General features: G+C 44.9%; 1 protein-coding gene across 1 annotated transcript in view; it reads right to left on the reverse strand.

Annotated features, from left to right (window-relative positions):
* The window catches only part of MACROD2 (mono-ADP ribosylhydrolase 2), a 2,256,418-nt gene that overhangs the window by 642,255 nt on the left and 1,587,318 nt on the right, over positions 1-26,845 (reverse strand). The window contains exon 7 of the mRNA XM_053574070.1: positions 2,257-2,287. Coding sequence (XP_053430045.1) covers positions 2,257-2,287 — 31 coding nt within the window. The remainder of the gene's footprint in view (positions 1-2,256; positions 2,288-26,845) is intronic.

Here is a 26,845-nt window from a genome sequence, read left to right on the forward strand (position 1 = left end):
GTTCAGGCTAGGAAGAGAGAACGCTGACCTGTGAGTAATGGGGACATGATCAAAGCAGGAGCAGATGGGAAACAGGCACCGAGTGTATTTCTGAGAAATTAGTCTGCCAGGGTTTGGGATATGGACCAGGAAGGGCAAGGAGCGGAACCAGGAGATTCTGAGAAGTTGCTCTGTATCCACTCTCGCGTGGCTTACAAAAGTCTCGGGAGTTGTGTTTGCTTGCTTTTTAACATTTTTACTTGTAGTCCACTTTCTTTAAATAAAATACCATCTCAAATCCTGATAAATAAAGATAAAACTTATCTGGTTAATGGAGAAAGAAACAGGCTCTAAAGCAAGAAAACAACTCTGCTTGACAATCGATGAGTTCTGGGAAGGACCCAAGGGCTAAAGGAGCCGGGACTGAAGAAGGACGTCTGTGACCCAGCATTGTGAAAATACCTAAGCTTTCCATGCCAGCTCACTGTGACGCTCTCTATTCATGCCCCACCTGGCAGTTTTCCATGTTTTCCTGTCATTCATAGTGGAGTCCTGAACTAGTCGTTATATTTTGAGCCATATTACTCTCTCAAGGGTGAAACCCCTGTCCTTTCAAAATTAAAATTGACCATGATCCACTTTAGATTTGAGTTCTTATTACCCTCTCTGGAGCCTCTATTTTTATGATTCTTTCTTATCTTCTTTTACTTTCCTAATTTTCTCTCCCACCATTCCCCGCACCCCGCTTTTTAGTATATCGTATTAGAGCAATTGGCCTTTTGAAGCTCTTTGCACAATACCATGAGATTCTCAGAGACACCAACAATATGACAAGGCAATAAACATAGAAAATGATATGCACAGTATTGGTTTAAGCAGTTAGGTTTTTGTTTGTGTGTCAAAGAAAATCAAGAAGGGATGAAAGAACATTCCATTCCTGCAATGGAATCTGGTTGGACTAAAAACAAAATAAAGAGTTGGGATCTTTAGCGGGCAAAATTTTACATACAGTGCTTCCTTTTAGCAAATATTTAAGATTTCTAACTGGGCATTTGTGAGGTAGAAAGAATGCCTAGGACGGAATAATTATGCAGATGGTCTAGGTTAGCCCTCTCCAGCCCAGTATCCATTGTTTCCACAAAGACCAGCTATAGTACATTCAGCAGAGAAAGAGGGAAGGCCTTAAATTTTTAAATACTATGAACAAATCCTTCCCCAGTTAGTTTGATTCAGGCTCATATTTTCAATTTTATTTTGACCAAGACCTTGAAAAGAAATACCAGCTTAAGAGAAAATACATAAATCTTGTACTTCCGACATCAATCTAAGTATCCCTCTCTTATGGTAATGAATTTAAACTTTTTAATAAGATCTTTACATACTTTATTTTTCAGCTGAGAGCCTCCACATGAGAAGTTCAAGTTCAGGACGAAAATAATCTATTTTAATGGATCAGAAAACCTTAAAATGACAAATACATTCCGTTTTATCTTAATATTGTAAAACAGGCTTATTAGCTGTTCTGAAAAAAATTATGAAAAGTGTCCTTATATGTGGAAGAATACTAGAAAGCTTTAGCCTAGGGAAAACAAGTAATTAAAAAACATTTTGCTTCTAATGACAAATGAAGCAATCACTACTTAAAATAATCCATCAATACAAGGAAATATATTTATGGCTTATTAAAATTATTTGTTTTCATTAACAGTCACTTCTGTGGTTTTAAAAAAATATTTGAAGATACAGGTATATACCTGTATATGCATTCAAATATTTTTATTACTGTGTAGTTGAAATAAAATAATGATAATGGGAGGTAATAATAATGCTATATACACTATGTTTCTTTCTGAGAAAGAAAACTTGATGTCTTGGGCGGCGCCTGTGGCTCAAGGAGTAGGGCGCCGGTCCCATATGCTGGAGGTGGCGGGTTCAAACCTAGCCCCGGCCAAAAACCACAAAAAAAAAGAAAACTTGATGTCTTAAAGAAAATGATGGTAAAAGTGAGTCCAACTACAACAGAAATGTTTGCTTCACAAAGGGCATCAGGCCACCATGCATCAGATCATTTCACGTGACATCCGCTACAACAAAAATACAAGAGCAGGAAAGAATATGAATAGCCTTTTGAAATTCCTTAATTGGATTTAACCCGCATTTTGAGTGTCTTTAAATCACAGCAAAATATATTCATCAGAGAACCTCTTATTTTTCCACTTAACCCCCACATTCCACAACAAAATAAACATAAACATCATGGAAAGTTAGCTCACTTACCATAAATGCCTGTGGAGATGCAGGGAAATGCCTGTGAACAAACCACAAAAATAACAATAAATTTTAAAGAACGACTCTGCCTGACATCATCTATCTTGACATCTATTTTGCTTAATAATAGGATGCGTTCTCGGAGTACTTAGAGCTGTGAGTTGGAGTGGGAGACGTTCTGGGAATGGGGACTTTTATTACCCAACACTGTTCCGTACCAGTAATTATACCAACTCACAAGCACCAATTGCTAAGTTTTCAGGAATCCTGGGAGCCAATTCTTAAGCAGTTATTATTAAGGCATTAAATTATATAACCCTACAATGAAATAAATTATGTCAAAGCAAAGACACCCAATAGGCAGGGCTCATCCCTTTCTAATCACTTGGCCACATTTTGTTATTACCTTTGCTCATTGCTTATGTCTATGGTGTGTGGTGAAACACTATCTGATGATGCCTCTCGAGCATCCGCCCATGTTACATGATACTTGAACCTGAAAACATTACTCAACATTCATGAGCCACGTCATGGGACAACTGAAACCACGGCCCAGCTACAGGTACAAAATTCAGGTAAAATTCAATCAAGACATTGTGTGGGAATTAATTGGCTACTTAGAATTTTTTTTTTGAGACAGAGCGTCACTATATTGCCCTCAGTAGAGTGCCGTGGTGTCACAGCTAACAGCAATCTCAAACTCTTGGGCTTAAGCAATTTTCTTGCCTCAGCCTCCCAAGTAGCTGGGACCACAGGTGCCCACCACAATGCCCAGCTATTTTTTTATTACAGTTGTCATCGTTGTTTACCAGGCCTGGGCCAGGTTTGAATTCGCCAGCCTCAGTGTATATGTCTGGAGCCCTAACTACAGAGCCACGGGCACAAAGCCTTAGAATTTATAATAAAGAATATGTTTTTTTTTTGTATAGAAATGTGTACTACAGATACTTTGTCAGCAGAATTTAAAATAAACTCACATAATACATAAGCTTTAGTGATCTTTAAACATTTATCAGCACCCTATTGCTTCTACTGTATTTCACTTAGCAATATTTAAAGAGTTGGATTGAACAAAATGAATGAGCATGTGTAAATGTTACCCTAAGCTAGGCTTTCTAACTATACAAAGTGATCTGGGTGTGGCACCATCCTCTGCCAATGTATTTCTGTGTACACTCAAACAAGTTCTTTTAATCTTTTTGGTCTGTGTTTTTCTGTTGTAAAATGAAGTGATAAGTTCCTCTATGTAGAAATGTGCTGTGAAAATTAATGACAGAATTTTTTAAAAGAGAGTGACACTGCTAGAATCTAGAACTTGCAGCTGCTGTTGACCTTGATAACTAACATTGCGGTTGAGGTCAGTAATGAGATGTCTCAGTCTTTTTTTTCTTTATCTCTTGGGGTTAAATGTGTATTTTATTTCTCTTACACTATTAGAGACTACGTGTCTATTCCCTTTACATAATGTCCTTTCCTATTAGAAAAGTAAAACTAGGGCGGCGCCTGTGGCTCAGTTGGTAAGGCGCCAGCCCTACATACCAAGGGTGGTGGGTTCAAACCCTGCCCCAGCAGAACTGCAACCAAAAAATAGCTGGGCGTCGTGGCGGGCGCCTGTAGTCCCAGATACTCGGGAGGCTGAGGCAAGAGAATCGCTTAAGCCCAGGAGTTGGAGGTTGCTGTGAGCTGTGTGATGCCATGGCACTCTACCGAGGGCCATAGAGTGAGACTCTGTTTCTACAAAAATAAAAAATAAAAAAATAAAAAAATAAAGAAAAGTAAAACTATATGTGATTTTGGTTTAGAGAGCAATAATGGACTCTGTTAAGCTCAACTACGTGTCTATAAAATGATAGATGCTTTTTATTCTGCTTCTATGGGAAATCTTAAGTAGCAAATGCTACTGTTTATAATGAAAAAATAGGACAGAATCTGGAACATACTAGATGCTATTTTAATTAAATTAATGAGTTAATGCTTTTGATGCCTGAGCTGTTGAGGTACCAATGAAATCTGAAGAATGTCCCTGAATGACTCAATCATCTAATGACACGGACTTTCAGTTGTGAAATGAGGATAATGCCCACCAAATAGAAATGTGTTACAGGAATTAATGATAGAATTTTTATATGAATGCATATATGACAATATTTACATATGAAGTAATAGTATAAAGCAAATTCTGAAAACACTGTAGTCTCTTTACAAGCATTCACCAAGACCACCAACAGGTCTTAACTGTCAATATGAAAATCAGCTACCAGCTCATCATAAGCAATTTGCTACTATGTGCTCATAATTGCTCAGAATTAAGAAATGGTCTACTTAAAAATACAAATTAGAGAGGATCTGAGGTCATTCCTATAATATGTGTCATGTCATTCATGTTCCACGAGGCCTTTTAAGTGAGATAGATGTGAATTTACAACTCGAGCCCTAGAAATTTCACAGGAGAAAAATTAAACAAATGAGTATCATCCACCTCATGCTTAGAGGAAAAGACAAGGTTTGAGAAATGCTGTTTCCAGCCATTAAGGGGTGGAGGGAGCAAAATTTTACCTCTACCCTATTAGGGTTTTTCCACTGGGGCTGGGAATTAAATTTGCATAAGACAAGAGAAAACATAAAAATTTATTTAACACAGTTTCACGTGGCATTGAAGCCTTAAAGCTATGAAGGCACACAGATGCAGTCAGGGTTGAATTCTTCCTGAATGGTACAAAGAGTAGTAAGTGGTGAAAGGGCCTGGGGCTAGGGCAGATCACTGGGCAGGGAAGTGACTGGGAAGATAAGAGCTAGTTAACAAGGCTTGTTTTTTTTTTTTTTTTTTTTTTTTGTAGAGACAGAGTCTCACTTTATGGCCCTCGGTAGACTGCCGTGGCCTCACACAGCTCACAGCAACCTCCAAATCCTGGGCTTAAGCGATTCTCTTGCCTCAGCCTCCCGAGTAGCTGGGACTACAGGTGCCCGCCACAACGCCCGGCTATTTTTTGGTTGCAGTTTGGCCGGGGCTGGGTTTGAACCCATCACCCTCGGCATATGGGGCCGGCACCCTACCGACTGAGCCACAGGTGCCGCCCGTTAACAAGGCTTGTTAGTTGTGATTTCCCTTGGCTTCAACTTTCCATCCTTTATCATCCTTGATGATGGGAATGATACTTTCCTTCTGGCACAGGAAGGACATCCTTCACTTGGGAATTTCATGTCCTGCTTTTAAGAGGAAGGGAAAGTCAAGGTGTTCTTCTTGCACCTGCTCTTTTTTAAGTGTCTTTAATTCACAGCAGTCAATGTGTCAGAGGGGCACACTTTGGGCTTTTCAAAAGCCAGAAGACGCCACAGTGTTTTCAGCAAGCCAGCCCACTTTAAATCCCACTTTCTATCCTTCCAGTTGATAAAGTTGAGCAGTTTGCTTAAGTGATATAAGAAGCATTTCCTATAAGTATATGGAAACTATCAGACCTTCCCCAATAGGTTTGTAGGATTAAAAGGAATCAGAACACAGAACATTGTGCCTGACAAGTAGTACTCCCAACTAATGATGACTCCTGGAGTGGGTGATGTGATGTCCACCATGTTCCATTGAAGGAGGGACTCGTAGCTTTGGAGCAGGGCTTCTCCACCTCAGTACTATTGATATTTTGGGTCCTGTTCATTCTTTGCTCTTGGAGGCTTTCCTGTGCATTGTGGGACGTTTAGCAGCACCCTTGGAGACTACCCACTAAATGCCGGTACCATTCCTTCAGTCGTGATCATCAAAAGTATATCCAGACACGGGCACACGGGCACACGGCCCGCGGGGGAGAAACCACCCCCAGTGGAGAATCATTGCCTACAGTCTAGAATGTAGAACCCAAGCGTGCTGTTAGCCGACAGCCTTCAACTGTCAACCTTTTCAGGGATTGCCTTAGCTGCAACGAGCTGGTTTGCTTGGTACCATGTCTCTTCCCAGGACAGCCTGTACCACTGACTGAGCAGAGAAGCAGGTCCAAGGCCTGGCCATTCTGACTCAGTGCAATGCTGAAGGGCTCTTCCAGCTCCGAGGCTCCCCAGGGGGCCAGCAGGGCCATCCAGGGCCATCCCTGGACCTGCAGGCAGCTCACCTTCTCCCTTAGCCCACTCCAAAGTCCTTTCTCTTTCTGCTACAGGTATGGATCCTGAGAACACTCCTTAATATATATTCAGCACCTTAAACTCCGTCTCAGAGTCTATTTCTTAGAAAGCAAATTTGAGCTAACTCTTTTCTGCTTCCCTCTCAGGACCAGTGATATGAGTCATTCTCTCATCAGATCTAGCAGAAGAAAGAACATACTGAACAGTTAATGGAAACTTTCATTTGTTTCAGTTCTCACTTCTATCCTGGAATCAATCATGCAACTTAGTAATTGAGTCTGAATGTACCAACTGCCTTGTCTGTTTTAACAAGGACAAATAGGTTCATTTGAAAATGACATCGTTGCCTTGAATGTGAAGGCAAACGTAGGGTAACGGAGGATGACTTGGGTAATATTATTGCATTAATTCAAACAAAAAGGAATAAAGCAGAGATGGAAATACAATATCATGGAGAACATTCATCTTAAAATAACTTTGAATGTAATTCATCTAAATTAAGTCTCACTGATCATTTTTTATTACTGGGGGGTGGAGAGAGGAGACTGGGAAAGAGTGAATGAACAAGAACACTAAGCAAACTAAGGGTTTCACAGCACAAAGTTCAGGCTCTTTGCCATAATAAATATCTGATGGGGCCACCAGAACTGAGTATCATGGGATTTATTTACTTTAAAGCTGTATTTAATATAACCACCTTCTACAGAAATCCTCTCCTATGAAGGAATAATAGATCATACCAAAACCCAGGCAAGGTTTATCTGAAGTTTTCATAACTCAGTGATCACCTATATAATTTGGAGACTGACTTTAGCAACCTAGTTTTTAAGGCTCTAGATTATTCCTCCAGCAAATTTCAGGAGCAAGAAGTCTCCATGATAATCAGGCCTGAGTCATCAGAAGTTTGCTTCATAGCACTTGACACTGAGCCAGTTTTTCCCAAACCAGTATACCCTTACCTTTCTTGGGAGAAAAAAATAATCATTTGAACATGAGAGAGCATTTTTTTTCCTTTGTGAAATTATAGATTGAGTCACCAAATAGAAAATACTTCCTTGGTCCAACATGTTGGTTCCAAGCAAATTTGCAAAAACATAGAAATGTTTAAAGTTGTAGACTCTGTCTCTTCTTCTTTTAATGTTTGCTTTCATTTCTGTCTTTTCTGTCTCAGTAATTTGAGGGCAAGAAAGGAAATGTTCCTCAGCCTCCTCTGTCTTGACTCAACTGTGTCTCGAAATGAATGTAATAAACCCTAAGCCAACATTATAACCACCACTTGCTTTTTCTCTAATCCTTAATTCTTGAAGCAGGCATTTTTGCAAAGCAGGGATTTCTCTCTCCCCTCCTTCTCGGTAGTCATACCACCCACTGTTACATAGCAGCCTGGCAATCTCCGTAGAATTGACTCCTCCTCCAGTTCCATGAAGAAGGTGTTGATTGGCCTTAGTAAGTCGCATATACCTGCCTTTACCCACAGAGATAGAAAGATGGACAGTTTGTTGACTATCACTGACCTGTTGGCATAAATCATCCATAAAGCACTGCCAGCCTCTAGAATATTTCAGTTGCTGAACCAACACATTCTTTATTGTTTAGTCATTCTGGTTAAATTTCCCAGTATGTGCAAGTGAAAACATGCTCCCTGACGCACTTGCCGCTTACGTTTTTAATTATATATCACATTTCACTGAATTGATGAAGCTATTAATTGTAAGGAATACCATTATTTTGTGTTACTGTGTACCGCTAAGAGAGAGCTCTCTATAAGTTAAAATATCACACACTTTCTTATCATTTAGTACTTTCATTGCATACTCATTGAAATTGCTATTTTTAAGTTATATAGGTAATTTCTTAAAGTGTCTCTAGAGCATAGATAAAAATGAGATAAATGTAAAAGGAGGAAAATCCTAAAACTTCCTTATTTTCAGAGTCCAGTACTTCTACACCACTTTTTTTTTTTTTTTTTTTTTTTGTAGAGACAGAGTCTCACTTTCTGGCCCTCGGTAGAGTGCTGTGGCCTCACACAGCTCACAGCAACCTCCAACTCCTGGGCTTAAGTGATTGCGATTCTCTTGCCTCAGCCTCCCGAGCAGCTGGGACTACAGGCGCCCGCCACAACGCCCGGCTATACACCACTTTTCAATTCATACGACTTGAGTATCTTAATCCTCCCAAGAATGGCGGTGTTGATCCAGTCCTTAACACGTGCTCCATTCTTGGCTGTGGACTTTTTATCCACACCTCCACCACCCTCTCTGAAAGTTTTCTGGCTAGCTCCTTTTTTACTCATGCCAGGGCTTCCAGTGAAGGGTTTCAGACAGCAGCCAAGACACACATGCCACCACATGGCATCCAATTGGTTGGCCAGCTGAAACGGAATGGCAGCCAGAAGTGCATGCTATAGGCAGCAAAACTTCATCAGAACCATGCTTGACTGTAAACACCTTGGGCATAAGAGGCGTCCTACTTTAAAAGAAGTTAGAATATAAGAAAACTGCATCTTCAGAGTACTGTCCTTTGTCTTTAGATATTATCAGAATAGTGGTTGCACCACCGCCCCCTTATTCAGGATGCAGCATGCTTTGGTATTTCTTAAACTGTGGTCTGCCTAACTCTAGGCATATGGAAGATGGGGGTTGAGGTGGCAAATAGATAAGTATTGCCCTTTTAAGTATAATATCTACATATTATTGTGTTATACCCCCCATTATTTTCTCTAAGTCTTCATCCTTCTATTTGCATCCTTTACAAAGAAATTTCACAGTCCTTCTACAATAGATCAAGCATGTGTCTCACCCGCAATTCATGTGTTGAAGCCTTGGTCCCACTGTGATGGTTCCTGGAGGAGTGACCTTTGGAAGGTAATTAGGTAATGAGGGTGAGGCCCCTGTAGGAGATATTAGTGCCCTTATAAGAAAAAGATACAAGGACAAGTTGGCTGCCTTCAACGTAGAAGAAGGCCTTCACCATAACCTGACCAGGCTGATACCCTGATCTGACTTTCCAGTCTCCAGAACTGTGAGATATAAATGTTTGTTTTTTTTAAGCCAAGCAGTCTATGGTAATTAGATGTAATGATCTAAACCAACTAAGACACTCTACGGGGATGGGGAGGGGGTGCAATATGGACTGAATATTTGTGCCTACCTCAAATTTATATGTTGAAGCCTAATACCCAATATAATGGTAACAGGAGGTGGGGCCTTTGGGAGGTGGTTTGGCCAGGAGGGTGAAGTTTTTATATAGCGAGAGATAAAGGAGTTGATTTCTTTCTTTACCCACATGAGGGTATAGAACAAAGACTGCTGTGTGTAAACCAGGAAGAGAGCCCTCTCCAGACACCAGACCTGCCTAAACCTTAATCTTGGACTTCCCAGCCTTCAGAACTGTGAGAAATAAACAATATTTTAAAATTTAAGCTACCAACTCTATGGCATTTGTTATTGCAGCCTAAACCAGCTAAGACCGAGGGCATGCATTTTTCCTCATCTCACAGATGATGGACTTGAGCACGTGACTTGATTTGGCCAGAGGAATAAGAGTCAACATGACATTACGTTTGAATTTTTGCGCTTCCGCATTTGGAGGAGAAGTGAGAGGAATATGCTTTGCAAAGAACATGACTCAAGTCGCTGATGGTCCAGGCAGGCTGAGAGAAGAGTGATTGAGTAATCTAAACCCAGCCTTAGATCAGCTGTGCCTCAACCACCCCACAGCCATGTGGTGGGGACATGCTTCCTGTAGCATGCTCCTGAATTTTGGAGCCATTTGTTACATAGCATTATTGTAACAATGGCAACAGTATACATATGCAAAATATGTAAGTTATACTGTCTTATAACAAGGAATATTGGTTATTCACTATGATGATGATATGACATTTCCTTTGAAAATAAAAGTATGTAAAGAGTTTATTAAAATACAAGACAAATCAGAAGGTAGGATGTGAATGATGGGAGTAAAACTCGGATGCAGTAAATAGAGACATGAGGTGGAAGAAAGGAGACCGGGTTGCTGACTAGCTGTAGATCTGAGAGCCAGTAGAATATCCCATCAGCACTTCAGTTTCTCCATCTTTAAAAACAGCAGAATTGGACTGGAGGGCCTATTAGCTTATTAAGTTCCATGATGCTACAAGATACCCCTTATCCTCTTTAGCTCAGGACAAAGGTGACAGACAGCCAGACATCTGAGAGCCTCCTGAATGCCTCCCGGTGTCTGGACTGAGAGGCAGCAGCACGGCAGTGACCGTGTCCAGGTTACCCCGTGCCGAGCATTGGGCTGGGAGCTCCATGTGCATTGTCTGATCAATTCCATGAACAAGCCTTCGATAGAGAACATATTGTTCCCTTTTGATAGACATGGAGGAAAGTAAAGCTAAGAAAGGGACTTGCCCAAGGTCACAGAAAAAATACTAAAAACTTTATTTATTATCTTCAATAAAGAGTAGTTGATTCGATTTTTTTTTTTTTGCCTTTAATTCTTACACAAATAATACATGAATACAAGGCTCAAACAAGACAGGTGTAGGCAGACACCTCACGACCATGCCTCTCTCCTCCTCAACTGGAGTATCCCCCTGCAGGCCATCACTGTCAAAGGAGGGTGGGCACCCTTTCCATTCCTTTTGTTTGCATTTTTTTTTTTTTTTTGAGACAGAGTCTCACTATGTTGGCCTCTGTAGAGTGCCTTAGCATCACTGCTTACAGCAACCTCAAACTCTAGGGCTTACACAATTTTCTTGCCTCAGCCTGCCAAGTAGCTGGGACTACAGGGGGCCACCACAAACCTGGATTTTTTTTTTTTTGGTTGCAATTGTCGTTGTTTAGCTGGCTTGGGCCGGGCTCGAACCTGCCAGCCTCAGTGCATGTGGCAGGAGCCATAACCACTGTGCTTTGGGCACAGAGCCTCATTTGCGTTTTACAGTCTAAATAATATCATGTCCTGGCAGAGCCTGTGGCTCAGTGAGTAGGGCGCCAGCCCCATATGCTGAGGGTGGTGGGTTCAAACCCAGCCCCAGCCAAACTGCAACAAAAAAATAGCCGGGCCTTGTGGCGGGCGCCTGTAGTCCCAGCTGCTCCAGAGGCTGAGGCAAGAGAATTGTGTAAGCCCAAGAGTTAAAGGTTGCTGTGAGCCGTGTGATGCCACGGCACTCTACCCGAGGGGGGTACAGTGAGACTCTGTCTCTACAAAAAAAAAAAAAAAAAAATCATGTCCTTTTCCTCATCTCAACTCTCTAATCCTTTCCCATGAAACTTCAATAACAATCCAAGATGAGCCTCTTAAGCCCTCTTACACTTTTCCTCTGCTCAGAAGTTCCAGCCACCCTGGCCTCCTTTTGTTCTTCAATGCACAAAGCTTGATGATTCTGCTCCTGGGCCTTTGGCCTTTCTGTCTCCTCTGTCTTGCACACACTGTTTCCTCCCTTTGTCCCTTTTGATCTCTGATCACCTGTCACCTTCTCAGAGAGGCCCTCCCTGGCCTCTAGCTAAATCACTATCTATTGCTTTGTTTCTTTACAAATCCTGCCACCATCTGACCTGCAGTCCTTTGATCATTTATTGCCCCCTATTGGGATGCAAACTCCCATGAAGACCTTTGTTTTGCTTATTATTATATCACCAGCATCTAGAATGAGGCCTGAAACTCAAGAAATATCTGTGGATTAGATGAATGAGTAAAAAATTAAGTTATATAACATGTACAAACACAGTCTCATATTTTTTTCTTTACAAACTGTAGCATACATGTGTTTTATGATCAGATGCTACCTTTTTTTCATGTGCTAGGTCTGGGAGAACTTTTAAAGTCAAGGTATATCGATCTTTTCATATGTTTTTAATGGCTGCATACTATTCTACAGCAAGATTAGACTATGTTTACGTAACTATCACCACATTGATGAACATAACCTACTGTTTTATAAATTTTGCTGTAACAGATAACCCTGCAAAACATACATTATGGATGTTTGTACTTAATGTATTTTAGTACAATCCATTCCTAGAAATAAAAATAACCCATTTAACCCTTGGGTTAAAGGAAAAATATAGTTAAAAATATCTATACATTTTTTTGAGACAGAGTTGCACTTGGTCAACCTGGGTAAAGTGTTGTGGCATCTTAGCTCAAAGCAACCTCCAACTTGGGCTCAAGTGATTCTCTTGCCTTAGTTTTTCTATTTTTAGTAGAGACAGGGTCTTGCTGCTCCGGCTGGGTCTTGAACTTGTGAGCTCAGTCTATCCACCCACCTTGGCCTCCCAAGTGCTGGATTACAGGCATGAGCCAGCAGGCCCAGCCTAAAATTTTGAAAGTACCACCACACCATTCCTCCTAAAGGGAGAATGGAGAGAATGGAGAAGACTCAAAAATTCCCCTTTTTCTCAATGTATGGGTGAATGCAGCAAAAGGATACTGTCTCCTTAAAAAACCGTAGTCTAAAATGCAAACACTATCACAATGCACTTCTCAAGCCAAGGCTACATAACCTGAAGACCAAGGTCATTTATAGGAGCCCATGAATGACATCATATGGAAATGGCCAGGGAAGTGTTTGGAGTGCCCAGTGCAGGCTCAGCCAGGCGCCATAATTACAAGCAATAACTTGTTTTTTTTTTTTTTGTTTTCTTCATTATACCTTCGAAATAGCTGTCGTAAAGTCATTTATTGCCAGCTGCTTTCATGTTTATAACTATTCAGCTCCACGCAGTATAAAACAAACTATTACATAGCCATGAATAGTAGCAGTCCTCTTTCAAACTTTTTATTTTCCCAGAAGACAGCTGGATTAGTTCCACCATGAATTTATTAGAATGCAAAACACTGGAACCAGCAAAGGGAGGAACTTGCTTTTTGCCTGACTTTGCTCCTGTGACTGATAGGAATGTTTAATTGTAAACTATACATATGTGAAAAAGAGAACAGGTCTCCCTAAACTTGCTGAACCCAAGAGAATGTGCATTCTGTTCCAAAGTGTTTAGATCTGTAAAATCCTTTTACATAGAGGCAAAAGGGGAAAAAAAGGTTAAAAAAATAAAATAGAACAAAACAAAAATACCAAAGAAATATCCCTGCTCATATCAACAGTAAACCAATTGTGCAGCATGAAAGCTCCTACAGGAACAAAATGTTCCTCAAATGGTGACTTTTCAATGACCTTAATCACTTCCAGTTTCAAAAATATCCCCTCTCCATCTTCCTCATAGTAAGTTCACATGTTCAGGCATCGTTTGCGTCCCTGGTGCGGAGAAGAGGGGAGTACAGAGGGACCACGCCCTTAGGTGATTTTGCCATACAGAGCCCAAAGGAAACTGAGATAAGAGCCAATCTTTTCAGAGCCAGTAAGAAGTAAATTACCCACTTGAGACCGAAAGGCCTGCAGTTCATGGCCATTGCCAGGCCTAACTGAGCCTGCAGGGAGAGGCCTCTCTAGCAGAAGGGTTTAAATGACAAGGAGAAACGCTGTGTACACAGAAAGGAGGGACCAGAGCACAGGGTGTTGTGCAGGAGCTCTGGAGGACAAATGCACCATGGAGCCCTCTTCTTTACCCTTCCCCTGCACCTATCTGTGATATGTCCTATACAGGGCCACTGTCCTGGGTCTGCTTCTGGGATGCAGGAACCTGCTTTTCCAGTGCACACAGAGAGCAAGGAGTCTGGGAATCAAGTACCCCCCAGGGCAGCCCTTTATTGTGACTGATGGATGAGGAGTGACAGAGTAAATACTCCTGTGCCCTTGCCCTCCTGGACGATGCTGAAGTACAGTCCAAACTGGAGAAGCAGGGAGAGTGCAGCTCCCCCAGGACCAGCAGTCAGCTGCGATGTGACCCTGCACCAATCTCCCTTCCACTCTCACATCCACACTGGAGAAGCACAGAGGGTGCAGCTCCCCCAGGACCGGCAGTCAGCTGGGATGTGACCCTGCACCAATCTCCCTTCCACTCTCCATCCACCCTGGAGAAGCAAGGGGAGTGCAGCTCCCCCCAGGACCCTCAGTCAGCTGGGATGTGACCCTGCACCAATCTCCCTTCCACTCTGACATCCACCCTGGAGAAGCACGGAGAGTGCAGCTTCCCCAGGACCCTCAGTCAGCTGGGATGTGACCCTGCACCAATCTCCCTTCCACTCTGACATCCACCCTGGAGAAGCATGGAGAGTGCAGCTCCCCCAGGACCGGCAGTCAGCTGGGATGTGACCCGGCACCAATCTCCCTTCCACTCTCACATCCACCCTGGAGAAGCACGGAGAGTGCAGCTCCCCCAGGACCCTCAGTCAGCTGGGATGTGACCCTGCACCAATCTCCCTTCCACTCTCACATCCACCCTGGAGAAGCACGGAGAGTGCAGCTCCCCCAGGACCGGCAGGAAGCTGGGATATGACCCTCCACCAATCTCCCTTCCACTCTCCATCGACCCTGGAGAAGCACAGAGGGTGCAGCTCCCCCAGGACCGGCAGTCAGCTGGGATGTGACCCTGCACCAATCTCCCTTCCACTCTTCGTCCACCCTGGAGAAGCACGGAGAGTGCAGCTCCCCCCAGGACCCTCAGTCAGCTGGGATGTGACCCTGCACCAATCTCCCTTGCACTCTCCATCCACCCTGGAGAAGCAAGGGGAGTGCAGCTCCCCCCAGGACCCTCAGTCAGCTGGGATGTGACCCTGCACCAATCTCCCTTCCACTCTCCATCCACCCTGGAGAAGCACGGAGAGTGCAGCTCCCCCAGGACCGGCAGTCAGCTGGGATGTGACCCTGCACCAATCTCCCTTCCACTCTCCATCCACCCTGGAGAAGCACGGAGAGTGCAGCTACCCCAGGACCGGCAGTCAGCTGGGATTTGACCCTGCACCAATCTCCCTTCCACTCTCACATCCACCCTGGAGAAGCACAGAGGGTGCAGCTACCCCAGGACCAGCAGTCAGCTGGGATGTGACCCTCCACCAATCTCCCTTCCACTCTAACATCCACCCTGGGGAAGCACGGAGGGTGCAGCTCCCCCAGGACCGGCAGTCAGCTGGGATGTGACCCTGCACCAATCTCCCTTCCACTCTCACATCCACCCTGGAGAAGCACAGAGGGTGCAGCTCCCCCAGGACCGGCAGTCAGCTGGGATGTGACCCTGCACCAATCTCCCTTCCACTCTCACATCCACCCTGGAGAAGCACGGAGAGTGCAGCTCCCCCCAGGACCCTCAGTCAGCTGGGATGTGACCCTGCACAAATCTCTCTTCCACTCTCCATCCACACTGGAGAAGCACGGAGAGTGCAGCTCACCCAGGACCGGCAGTCAGCTGGGATTTGACCCTGCACCAATCTCCCTTCCACTCTCTCATCCACCCTGGAGAAGCACAGAGGGTGCAGCTCCCCCAGGACCGGCAGTCAGCTGGGATGTGACCCGGCACCAATCTCCCTTCCACTCTCACATCCACCCTGGAGAAGCACAGAGGGTGCAGCTCCCCCAGGACCGGCAGTCAGCTGGGACGTGACCCTGCACCAATCTCCCTTCCACTCTCACATCCACCCTGGAGAAGCACGGAGAGTGCAGGTCCCCCAGGACCGGCAGTCAGCTGGGATGTGACCCTGCACCAATCTCCCTTCCACTCTCCATCCACCCTGGAGAAGCACGGAGGGTGCAGCTCCCCCAGGACCGGCAGTCAGCTGGGATGTGACCCTGCACCAATCTCCCTTCCACTCTCACATCCACCCTGGAGAAGCACGGAGAGTGCAGCTCCCCCCAGGACCCTCAGTCAGCTGGGATGTGACCCTGCACAAATCTCTCTTCCACTCTCCATCCACACTGGAGAAGCACGGAGAGTGCAGCTCACCCAGGACCGGCAGTCAGCTGGGATTTGACCCTGCACCAATCTCCCTTCCACTCTCTCATCCACCCTGGAGAAGCACAGAGGGTGCAGCTCCCCCAGGACCGGCAGTCAGCTGGGATGTGACCCGGCACCAATCTCCCTTCCACTCTCACATCCACCCTGGAGAAGCACAGAGGGTGCAGCTCCCCCAGGACCGGCAGTCAGCTGGGACGTGACCCTGCACCAATCTCCCTTCCACTCTCACATCCACCCTGGGGAAGCACAGAGGGTGCAGCTCCCCCAGGACCAGCAGTCAGCTGGGATGTGACCCTGCACCAATCTCCCTTCCACTCTCACATCCACCCTGGGGAAGCACAGAGAGTGCAGCTCCCCCAGGACCGGCAGTCAGCTGGGATGTGACCCTGCACCAATCTCCCTTCCACTCTCACATCCACCCTGGAGAAGCACAGAGGGTGCAGCTCCCCCAGGACCGGCAGTCAGCTGGGATGTGACCCTGCACCAATCTCCCTTCCACTCTCACATCCACCCTGGAGAAGCACAGAGGGTGCAGCTCCCCCAGGACCGGCAGTCAGCTGCGATGTGACCCTGCACCAATCTCCCTTCCACTCTCACATCCACCGTGGAGAAGCACGGAGAGTGCAGCTCCCCCAGGACCGGCAGTCAGCTGGGATGTGACCCTGCACCAATCTCCCTTCCACTCTCCATCCACCCTGGAGAAGCACGGAGGGTGCAGCTCCCCCAGGACCGGCAGTCAGCTGGGATGTGACCCTCCACCAATCTCCCTTCCACTCTCACATCCACCCTGGAGAAGCACAGAGGGTGCAGCTCCCCCAGGACCGGCAGTCAGCTGCGATGTGACCCTCCACCAATCTCCCTTCCACTCTCACATCCACCCTGGAGAAGCACAGAGGGTGCAGCTCCCCCAGGACCGGCAGTCAGCTGGGATGTGACCCTGCACCAATCTCCCTTCCACTCTCACATCCACCCTGGAGAAGCACGGAGAGTGCAGCTCCCCCCAGGACCCTCAGTCAGCTGGGATGTGACCCTGCACCAATCTCCCTTCCACTCTCACATCCACCCTGGAGAAGCACGGAGAGTGCAGCTCCCCCCAGGACCCTCAGTCAGCTGGGACGTGACCCTGCACCAATCTCCCTTCCACTCTCCATCCACCCTGGAGAAGCAAGGGGAGTGCAGCTCACCCCAGGACCGGCAGTCAGCTGGGATGTGACCCTGCACCAATCTCCCTTCCACTCTCACATCCACCCTGGAGAAGCACGGAGAGTGCAGCTCCCCCCAGGACCCTCAGTCAGCTGGGATGTGACCCTGCACCAATCTCCCTTCCACTCTCCATCCACCCTGGAGAAGCACGGAGAGTGCAGCTCCCCCCAGGACCGGCAGTCAGCTGGGATGTGACCCTGCACCAATCTCCCTTCCACTCTCACATCCACCCTGGAGAAGCACAGAGAGTGCAGCTCCCCCAGGACCGGCAGTCAGCTGGGATGTGACCCTGCACCAATCTCCCTTCCACTCTCACATCCACCCTGGAGAAGCACGGAGAGTGCAGCTCCCCCAGGACCGGCAGTCAGCTGGGATGTTACCCTGCACCAATCTCCCTTCCACTCTCACATCCACCCTGGAGAAGCACAGAGGGTGCAGCTCCCCCAGGCCCGGCAGTCAGCTGGGATGTGACCCTGCACCAATCTCCCTTCCACTCTCACATCCACCCTGGAGAAGCACGGAGAGTGCAGCTCCCCCAGGACCGGCAGTCAGCTGGGATGTGACCCTGCACCAATCTCCCTTCCACTCTCACATCCACCCTGGAGAAGCACAGAGGGTGCAGCTCCCCCAGGACTGGCAGTCAGCTGGGATGTGACCCTGCACCAATCTCCCTTCCACTCTCACATCCACCCTGGAGAAGCACGGAGAGTGCAGCTCCCCCCAGGACCGGCAGTCAGCTGCGATGTGACCCTCCACCAATCTCCCTTCCACTCTCACATCCACCCTGGAGAAGCACAGAGGGTGCAGCTACCCCAGGACCGGCAGTCAGCTCCGATGTGACCCTCCACCAATCTCCCTTCCTCTCTCACATCCACCCTGGAGAAGCACAGTGGGTGCAGCTCCCCCAGGACCGGCAGTCAGCTGGGATGTGACCCTGCACCAATGTCCCTTCCACTCTCACATCCACCCTGGAGAAGCACAGAGAGTGCAGCTCCCCCAGGACCGGCAGTCAGCTGGGATGTGACCCTGCACCAATCTCCCTTCCACTCTCACATCCACCCTGGAGAAGCACAGAGGGTGCAGCTCCCCCAGGACCGGCAGTCAGCTGCGATGTGACCCTCCACCAATCTCCCTTCCACTCTCACATCCACCCTGGAGAAGCACAGAGGGTGCAGCTCCCCCAGGACCCTCAGTCAGCTGGGATGTGACCCTGCACCAATCTCCCTTCCACTCTCCATCCACCCTGGAGAAGCAAGGGGAGTGCAGCTCACCCCAGGACCGGCAGTCAGCTGGGATGTGACCCTGCACCAATCTCCCTTCCACTCTCACATCCACCCTGGAGAAGCACGGAGAGTGCAGCTCCCCCCAGGACCCTCAGTCAGCTGGGATGTGACCCTGCACCAATCTCCCTTCCACTCTCCATCCACCCTGGAGAAGCACGGAGAGTGCAGCTCCCCCCAGGACCGGCAGTCAGCTGCGATGTGACCCTCCACCAATCTCCCTTCCACTCTCACATCCACCCTGGAGAAGCACAGAGGGTGCAGCTACCCCAGGACCGGCAGTCAGCTCCGATGTGACCCTCCACCAATCTCCCTTCCTCTCTCACATCCACCCTGGAGAAGCACAGTGGGTGCAGCTCCCCCAGGACCGGCAGTCAGCTGGGATGTGACCCTGCACCAATGTCCCTTCCACTCTCACATCCACCCTGGAGAAGCACAGAGAGTGCAGCTCCCCCAGGACCGGCAGTCAGCTGGGATGTGACCCTGCACCAATCTCCCTTCCACTCTTACGTCTGCACTGGACTCCTCTTTATCTCCCAGGACAATTTCCTAATATATCCCTTTCCCCCATATCCTCATCTCAGCGTCTACTTCACAGGAACCACCCTAAGACATTTGTTATTGTTATTGGCACCTTCGGCAGTAGAACTTTTAAAGTGAAATAAGCCCTTGTGGGTTATTTGGGGGAGCATCTTAGAGGGTAGAGAGCATTGAGTGAAGTCCAGTCAGTCTTGGTGGGAGGGACAAAAAAGCAGGTAAATCCTTGTAAAACCATAAGAAAGAAGACAGGCCCCTCTGAAGTCTGCTTTAAAGCCAAGAAGGGGCTGCCAAGAAGAACAACTGGGAGTAAACAGGGGGTGGCCCTGTAAGGAGGAGGTGGGTCTCTTGGCCCAGTGGTCACCATGGAAAAGTTGGTTAAACAAATCCAAGTTTGGGTTATTACATGTTCACGGTTCCAAGTCAATTCTTGAGTTCTTTCATAATAAGTGTACCTTCATTTACTCTTAATTAGAAAGCTTAAGGTCTGACTTCCAGAGGAAGAGTTTAAGAAAATCCATTAACAACAAACAACTACAAAGCAACAAGCACAGATGGTCTCATAGAGAGGAAGCCCAGACTCCTTGACAGCACTCAAGTGTGGTGAGGTGATACTGTCGGCGACTCTATGGACCCGGAGCTCTGATCTATCAACTCCATCTCAGCCAACTCTGTGTCCCAGGTCTTCTTCCAGGACTCACTAATGGCTGCTAATAAGCTGAACAGCATCAAGAAGGGAGAGACAGAATATGCAGACAACAAATATTTTCAGAAAGATTTAGAAAGGACAGGATACCAGGGAGCTTCAGCTATCAAGTTGTGCGCCTCTTGAGGCTTCATAAAACAGGTAGGAATACCTACCACCGAATAAACTCTACAGCTTCCAGAAGATTTCACGTGGGCCTTGCTGTCCCTCATAATAACCAAATAAGCTTGAGAGGAGATATTATTATTATCATCATCCCCAGACAGATGACAATAACCTCTGTGTAACCTCCTCAGAGTCCCATGATGGCTAAGAGGAAAAGCTCAGACAGAAGCCCTAATCTTCTGACCCAAAATCCCAAGCACTCTCCACTGCAGAAGTGAGTCGAGGGGGAGAAGGAGAATTGAAGAAAATCCATCTTGAGTGTCCTCGGTCCTCAAGAAAGGACCTGCCAGGTCTTACCAGCATTAACTCTGCCTTCAAACTGAAGATCAGGATGCTTTTCTCCAGAAATCACTTGACTCCATATCATACTTGTGAGCATCAGGTGAGACTCTCAGGACTGTTACTTGGAGCCTAAACTCCAGGCTGGTTTGTAAAGAAGGAGGGCTTTAAACAGATGCATTGTGATTCTGCAGCTTCAGTCAATATTATAGCGTTTTTCAAATTTGAGCTGCACCAGAATCACCCAACCACGGGAGTCTCTCCTTCAGTAGGTCTGGGGGAGCAGGCCCAAGAATCTGCACTTCTAACAAGCTCCCAGTCGACAGTGCTGCTGCTGGTGCCCAGAACACTTTGAGAACTATGGTTCTATTCTAACCGGAGGAGTCTCAGCTTTTTTGTTTTGTTTTGTTTGTTGTTTGTGTGCTGCTGGACCAGGTAGCCCCAGCTGCACCTGCTCGTATTCAGCACAGGCCTCTCCCTTGATGTGAGCTCAGGGCCTTTTCTGAGTTCACTTACTCGTCACAGAACTACATAACTAAAGAGGGAGCAGATTTCTAGTTTACACACACAACGTGAGGATTTCATGCCTGCAGATTTTTGACACCTCCATTTTATCCCTTCAAAATGTCAGCACATTCTCTCCATAAAGTGGGACATTCCATTTTAGCCCCTCCATAATTTCCTGGTGTGAACTTGAAAACATCACGTAGAGGAAGAGGTGGGTTTCCACCTGGATACTGCCATTTATTAAACCAATTACATGTGCAAACCCCTGACTCCGTACCATTTATGAGAGTCAGGTGAGAGACTCTCTTGACAGTTGCTTGGAGCCTAAACTCCAGCTTGGTCTTAGTAAAGAATGAGAGCTTTAAACACGTGAGTTGTGATTATGCAGCTTGAGTCAATATGTAAAGGTAATAAATTCTTTTTTTCTTAGTCACAAAGGAAGACATTAGTCAAGCCTAATGCACACTTTATATTTAACAAGGGAATTAATTAGGGGATAATGACTAAGAAAGAGCTGTCTAAAGGACACGCCCTATAGGAATGACTAAATAAGGAGAGGCCAGAAAGGTAAAGGAAGAGAAAATTGATTGTAGTCTTCTTTTCCAAATTCAAGAACAGCTTGTGACCTGAGAATGGCTGTGCTTTGTGGGCCATCAGTATCAACTGGCGTCTGTAAGGGAAACCAGCAAGGAAAACGAGGTGGGGAGCAGCCGGTCTGCAAGGCGGTAGCTCAAGCCCCAGGAGGTGAGTTACTTCTCTACACATTTCCCAATGACCACCACATTACTCCAACCAGAGTCATCCTAGAACCACTGGAGGGGGGCAAGCTGCTGGCATTTCACTTAACGTATCAAGGGTCAGCGTTGGCTCTGGCATGGACAGATGATGAAACCATCAAGGGGAGCAGATAAAGTTTTGCAGAAAGTGACCATGCCTGTGACTCACTAAGACAGAGACAGAATTTCTCTCCGTTCCTGGAAATAAAGTTAGTCTATGCTACAGGTCGTCAGTACTGTCAAAGAGAAAATGAGATCACATATTTCATAGGTGAAGGATGGGGTGGATGGATGGATGGATAGATGGACAGACAGACAGACAGATGGATGGAGAAAATCTTAACAAAGGAATGATTACTTTTAGCCGCCACAAATCCTGCTAGACTTTGACTTTCATTGAAAGTTAAATTTCACAAAGTGGAGAATTTAATTATCAATCACAGTCTCACAATTGCATCTTGATCAAGAAAAAACAAAATACAAATTATTTCTAAAAGGTTATAAATCTATCTCAGATAAAATTTACTGCAGCCAAGTATTATATTTCCTGCCCACTGTTTTTCCTCTCTTTTCATATCATTATTTCTTCTTTCTGGCATTTTCTGAAAGTGGGATGCAACCCTCAACATGGAAAATGATGGTTTCATTAGTAACAAACCTCACTTAATGTAATTGAGGAAAGTTTTGGAGAACAAGTAAGAATTCAACGATTAGACAAGGCTTCTGTACTAGAGATCCCCAAAGAGCTGTCTAAAGTTCCCCAACCCTACTAAATGTTTTCCATTTTGAACCAACATTTTTTTCACGGGTTCTGTAGCTCACATGCAGCTGCAAAGGTTAAATGATCCCTTTGGCCTCTTCTCACCTTGCTTTAAACTTGGTTTCAGTGCTCTGCCAGAAGCCTCAATATCTTGGAGTTGCATCTGCCCCTGACAGCTGTTTGTTCTAACCGCCCCATGCACCATATATAGCTCCCTATCTGCCATCTGTGATGGTGCCTACCACCCAAGCTTCACCTAAACTTCTCCAAGGATGGGGAATATACTGGCTCAGGGACCCGTGCTCCTCAAACCTCAATGTGTATCCAATTACCTGGGCATTTTGCTAAAATGCAAATTGATTCAGTAGATCTGGGGAAGGCTGTGATTACACATTTCCAACAGGGTTCCAACAGTTACTGTTCCAACAGTAACATCAGCTAATGTTAAAGATCTGTGGACATCTATAGTATAAGTACCAACTCAATAATACCACTTCAAAGTCTACTTTTTTTTTTTTTTTTTTTTTGGTTTTTGGCCAGGGCTGGGTTTGAACCCGCCACCTCTGGCATATGGGACCGGCTCCCTACTCCTTGAGCCACAGGCACCGCCTTTTTGAGAAAACATTGCATTAATTACAACCTAGGGAAGGAAGGGAGGGAATTATGGTTTCTACCTAATACATGAATACCTGAAGTGGCAGCTCTTGCTCTGATAAACACACCTGTCCTTCTATTCACATAATGTCAACATTGGAGTCTCAATTGTTTCCTGGCAGGACATTTTTGTCTGTTTCTAACTCTCCATGTCACTTCTATAGTTTAGATTCATAGTTAATGTATTCCAAAAATTTGGACCGGAATAATTCTCAAACATTAATATGCAGACAAATCAAAGGGACACCTTGTTAAAATAAAGATTCTGGTTCAGTGAATGTGGGTCAGAATCTGAGATTCTGCATTATTAACACATTCCCAGATGATACCTTTGCTGATGGTTAAGGAAGTAGCAAGAGTTTCAGACCATTACTCTTCAAACTAAGAACATTCTCACTTCTGATTCCTCTATTCATGTTAACCTTTCTATCAGTAAACCTTCTTATGCTACTAATAACAGGAAACTACCCCAAGTAGCATTCAAAATGAAAGAAATACATAGTCTTTTATAACCTAAAAAAATCCAATGCTTATGTACAGCTTCAGGTTAGGCTTGATCCAGCTGCTCAATGATGTCTCCAATTATTATATTAAGTGACCATTTGACATAGGCTACTTGGCTGGTATGAATAACATGTGTGTATGTGTTGTAATATAAACATGCCACCTGGTGAAGTCAGTGGTTAGGTGTGTTTTGTTTTGTTTGCTAAGACAAAAATTGAAGTGTCTTGTCCAAATTGCAAATGAATTTTCTTCAGTTGAGAGGAAAGCTCTGTGAAATAATTTGAGAACCACTTCTACTCTAAAGACCATGACTTAGTGATCTGAGAGACTTCTAAGAACTTAGTCAATCATTAGAAGGCACAGATTGTCATGAACTTAAAAAATCCCACAAACATACAAAGTCTAGTCTCCTACTTTCACCAGTTAATTTATAATTTTTTAAATTTCCCCATTAGAGATTCTTTTTTTTTTTTGTAGAGACAGAGTCTCACTGTACCGCCCTCTGGTAGAGTGCCGTGGCGTCACACGGCTCACAGCAACCTCTAACTCTTGGGCTTACGTGATTCTCTTGCCTCAGCCTCCCCAGTAGCTGGGACTACAGGCGCCCGCCACAGCGCCCGGCTATTTTCTTTGTTGCAGTTTGGCCAGGGCTGGGTTTGAACCCGCCACCCTCGGCATATGGGGCTGACGCCCTACTCACTGAGCCACAGGCGCCGCCCGAGATTCTTGAAACTCTGCCAGTTGCATCTAACTTTCTTCCCTGTGTTCTGACTGAGAGGGACTCTTAACTTCTTCCTCTATTTCCTCTACTTGTATTTTTCTTTGTTTTGATTTGGTGAGATTAAGTCATCCTTAATGAGGCACACTGGGCCATTTTCAAAGAATTGGAATTTTGATCAATAACTTTTAAAACATTACCAGGGGAGAAGTAAAGACAAGAGTTTCTGTTTCCTCTAAGTGTGGTATATTCCCCTCCGTTTGATCACTCCAGTCCTTCCATTCTGAATTCTGAAGTGTCTGCAATCTCAACTCTGATTCTCATTTCCTTTCGATGTGCCCAAAGGGGGGGAAGAAAAGAGTTTTATGTTTCTATAAAGAAATGCCATGACATTTTGCATTCTGCAGTGAATGTACAAGCTTGCAAGATTATGCTGATGTGATGGTGACTCTGCTATCACATCCAGGAAATGAGATGGAAGAAAAATGCAAATATTTTCGCTAGGTTAACAGAGAGGAAAGGTACTTTTTTATAATTTTAGATCTTTTTTTCTATTTTTCTTTTCTTGAATGATAATATGCACTATTTTCTACTTATTTATGGTAAGGGTTATTTTTGGAAAATTATTAGCAATGCAGATATGACAATCTTTGAGTACATTTTATTAGAGAGACTTTTAAGTATGTAATGACTCATCTATGATATTTTATGAGCTTTCATAAATGGGTCATTTGTCCATATAAGAAATTTAGTTGTAGAATGAACATAGAGTTATATTTAGATCTTAATTACACAGGCCAGACCCACCGGCAAAGTCATTAGACATAATAATTCCTGAGCTTTCCAGAAGAATAGACTGATCCTGGGAGATCTCATTTTTCTGGTTTTAAGAGGCCTGAAATTTTGCCCTGCAGAGTTTCAATAATTTAAATGGTGCTGCCTTTTCTACTAAGATTCCAGAGAGCTGTCAATTTCCAGGTGCGTTTATAGGGGTTCCAACTTTGGAAGATGGATACAAGTATCTGGGTAAAACAATCAAAATGGAAATCATTTGAGACAGGGTTTTCTTTAGCCCGTGATGTGCTGATGTTTTGTTCCCTTAGCCCCTATGTTTTAATGTTTTCATTACCAGTATTTATAATTGGCTGGCAAGACATGGCATAGTCAAAAGGCAAACTCATAAAGTGTATTAAATATCTCTGATAAATGAGCTGGGTATATTCTTCCCTTCTTGATCTTTTTTCTTCTTTATTTTAGCTTTAAAGCAAATAAATAATACTTGTGCTGAATCAAATCCCATTGAACTTGCTTACCCTCTGCTCTGCAGGTCCTCCTGTGTCTCATTAACACAAATAAAATTATAGGGTGTTATGAGGCTCCAACTGCTAGCAACAACTAATATTATTTACAGCTCTTTCCAACAGTACTTGCACTTTTTAGAAAAATAAAGAAAACTAATTACGATCAATTTAGCTCCTGAACTTTGCAAGGCACTCTTTGTCACCCACTATATAGAATTTGGGACAATGGAGAAGGCAGGGAGGAGCGTAATGGGAGGTGCTGAGAACCTCCATGCAGCCACACGTACAGCAGTGCGAGGGGACCCACAGCAACAGCTGGAGTGTGCCAGTTCCCACAGGCACTCCCAAGATTCTGTGCAGCACCCAGGATTAAGCCCTTTGTGCCTGACCTTCCACACACCTGGAGAAGCAGCATGTGGCTTAATCCTGGGATTCAATTTGCCTAAGTAGCAGAGGCTGAGTATGGATTGGAAAATTAAGAACAGGCTTGCAAGAAAATAGGTGTTTCCCGTTCAGTGACATTTTTCTTCTAGCTCCGTACACAATCTAAAAAACTCAATTGTAGCTAAAGCAGAAAATGATCAAAATGTTTAGATACAGTGTGCTATGCTAGGTAAGTAATTTGGGGACAGTTCTAATGCCAACCTTACTAGGCTAACTGTTATGAGTAAGGGTTTCTATAAAACTTATTTAAATCTATGCAATCATAGTTGTATCTATAGGATGGAGCATAGAACTGATAAGAGACTTTAATAAAATCTCCACAGCAGGATGCAGCCTTTCCAAATTTACCTGAAAAGAGGGATTTTGATGAGGCAATGAGGAACAAGACTTTCAAGATCTGATTTTTTTTTTCATTAGCAGACAAATCAGTTTTAGAAAAGTCTTAAATAAGCCATTTAACAAAGTAAAAGCAGGAATCTTATATGTGAAGAATTAAAATTCTCTTTACCAAAACTTTAGATGAACAACAATGAAACATTTCAAATTAATGCAATATTTTACCAGGAAAGGCAAATCATGATTTTTAGGGAATTTCTGTTTAGATTATTGTCTGGGTTGTAATTTAATTTAAAAAAATATCTCACTGGCCGGTACAGTGGCTCATGCCTTTAATCCTAGCACTCTGGGAGGCTGAGGCAGGTGGCTCGCCTAAGCCCAGGAGCTCCAGACCAGTCTGAGCAAGAGTGAGACCCCATCTCTAAAAATAGTCAGGTGTTGAGTAGGTGCCTGTAGTCCTAGCTACTAGGGAGACTGAGGCAAGAGGA

Source organism: Nycticebus coucang, chromosome 21 (genome assembly GCF_027406575.1).
Source record: "Nycticebus coucang isolate mNycCou1 chromosome 21, mNycCou1.pri, whole genome shotgun sequence".
Classification (NCBI taxonomy): Eukaryota; Metazoa; Chordata; class Mammalia; order Primates; family Lorisidae; genus Nycticebus; species Nycticebus coucang.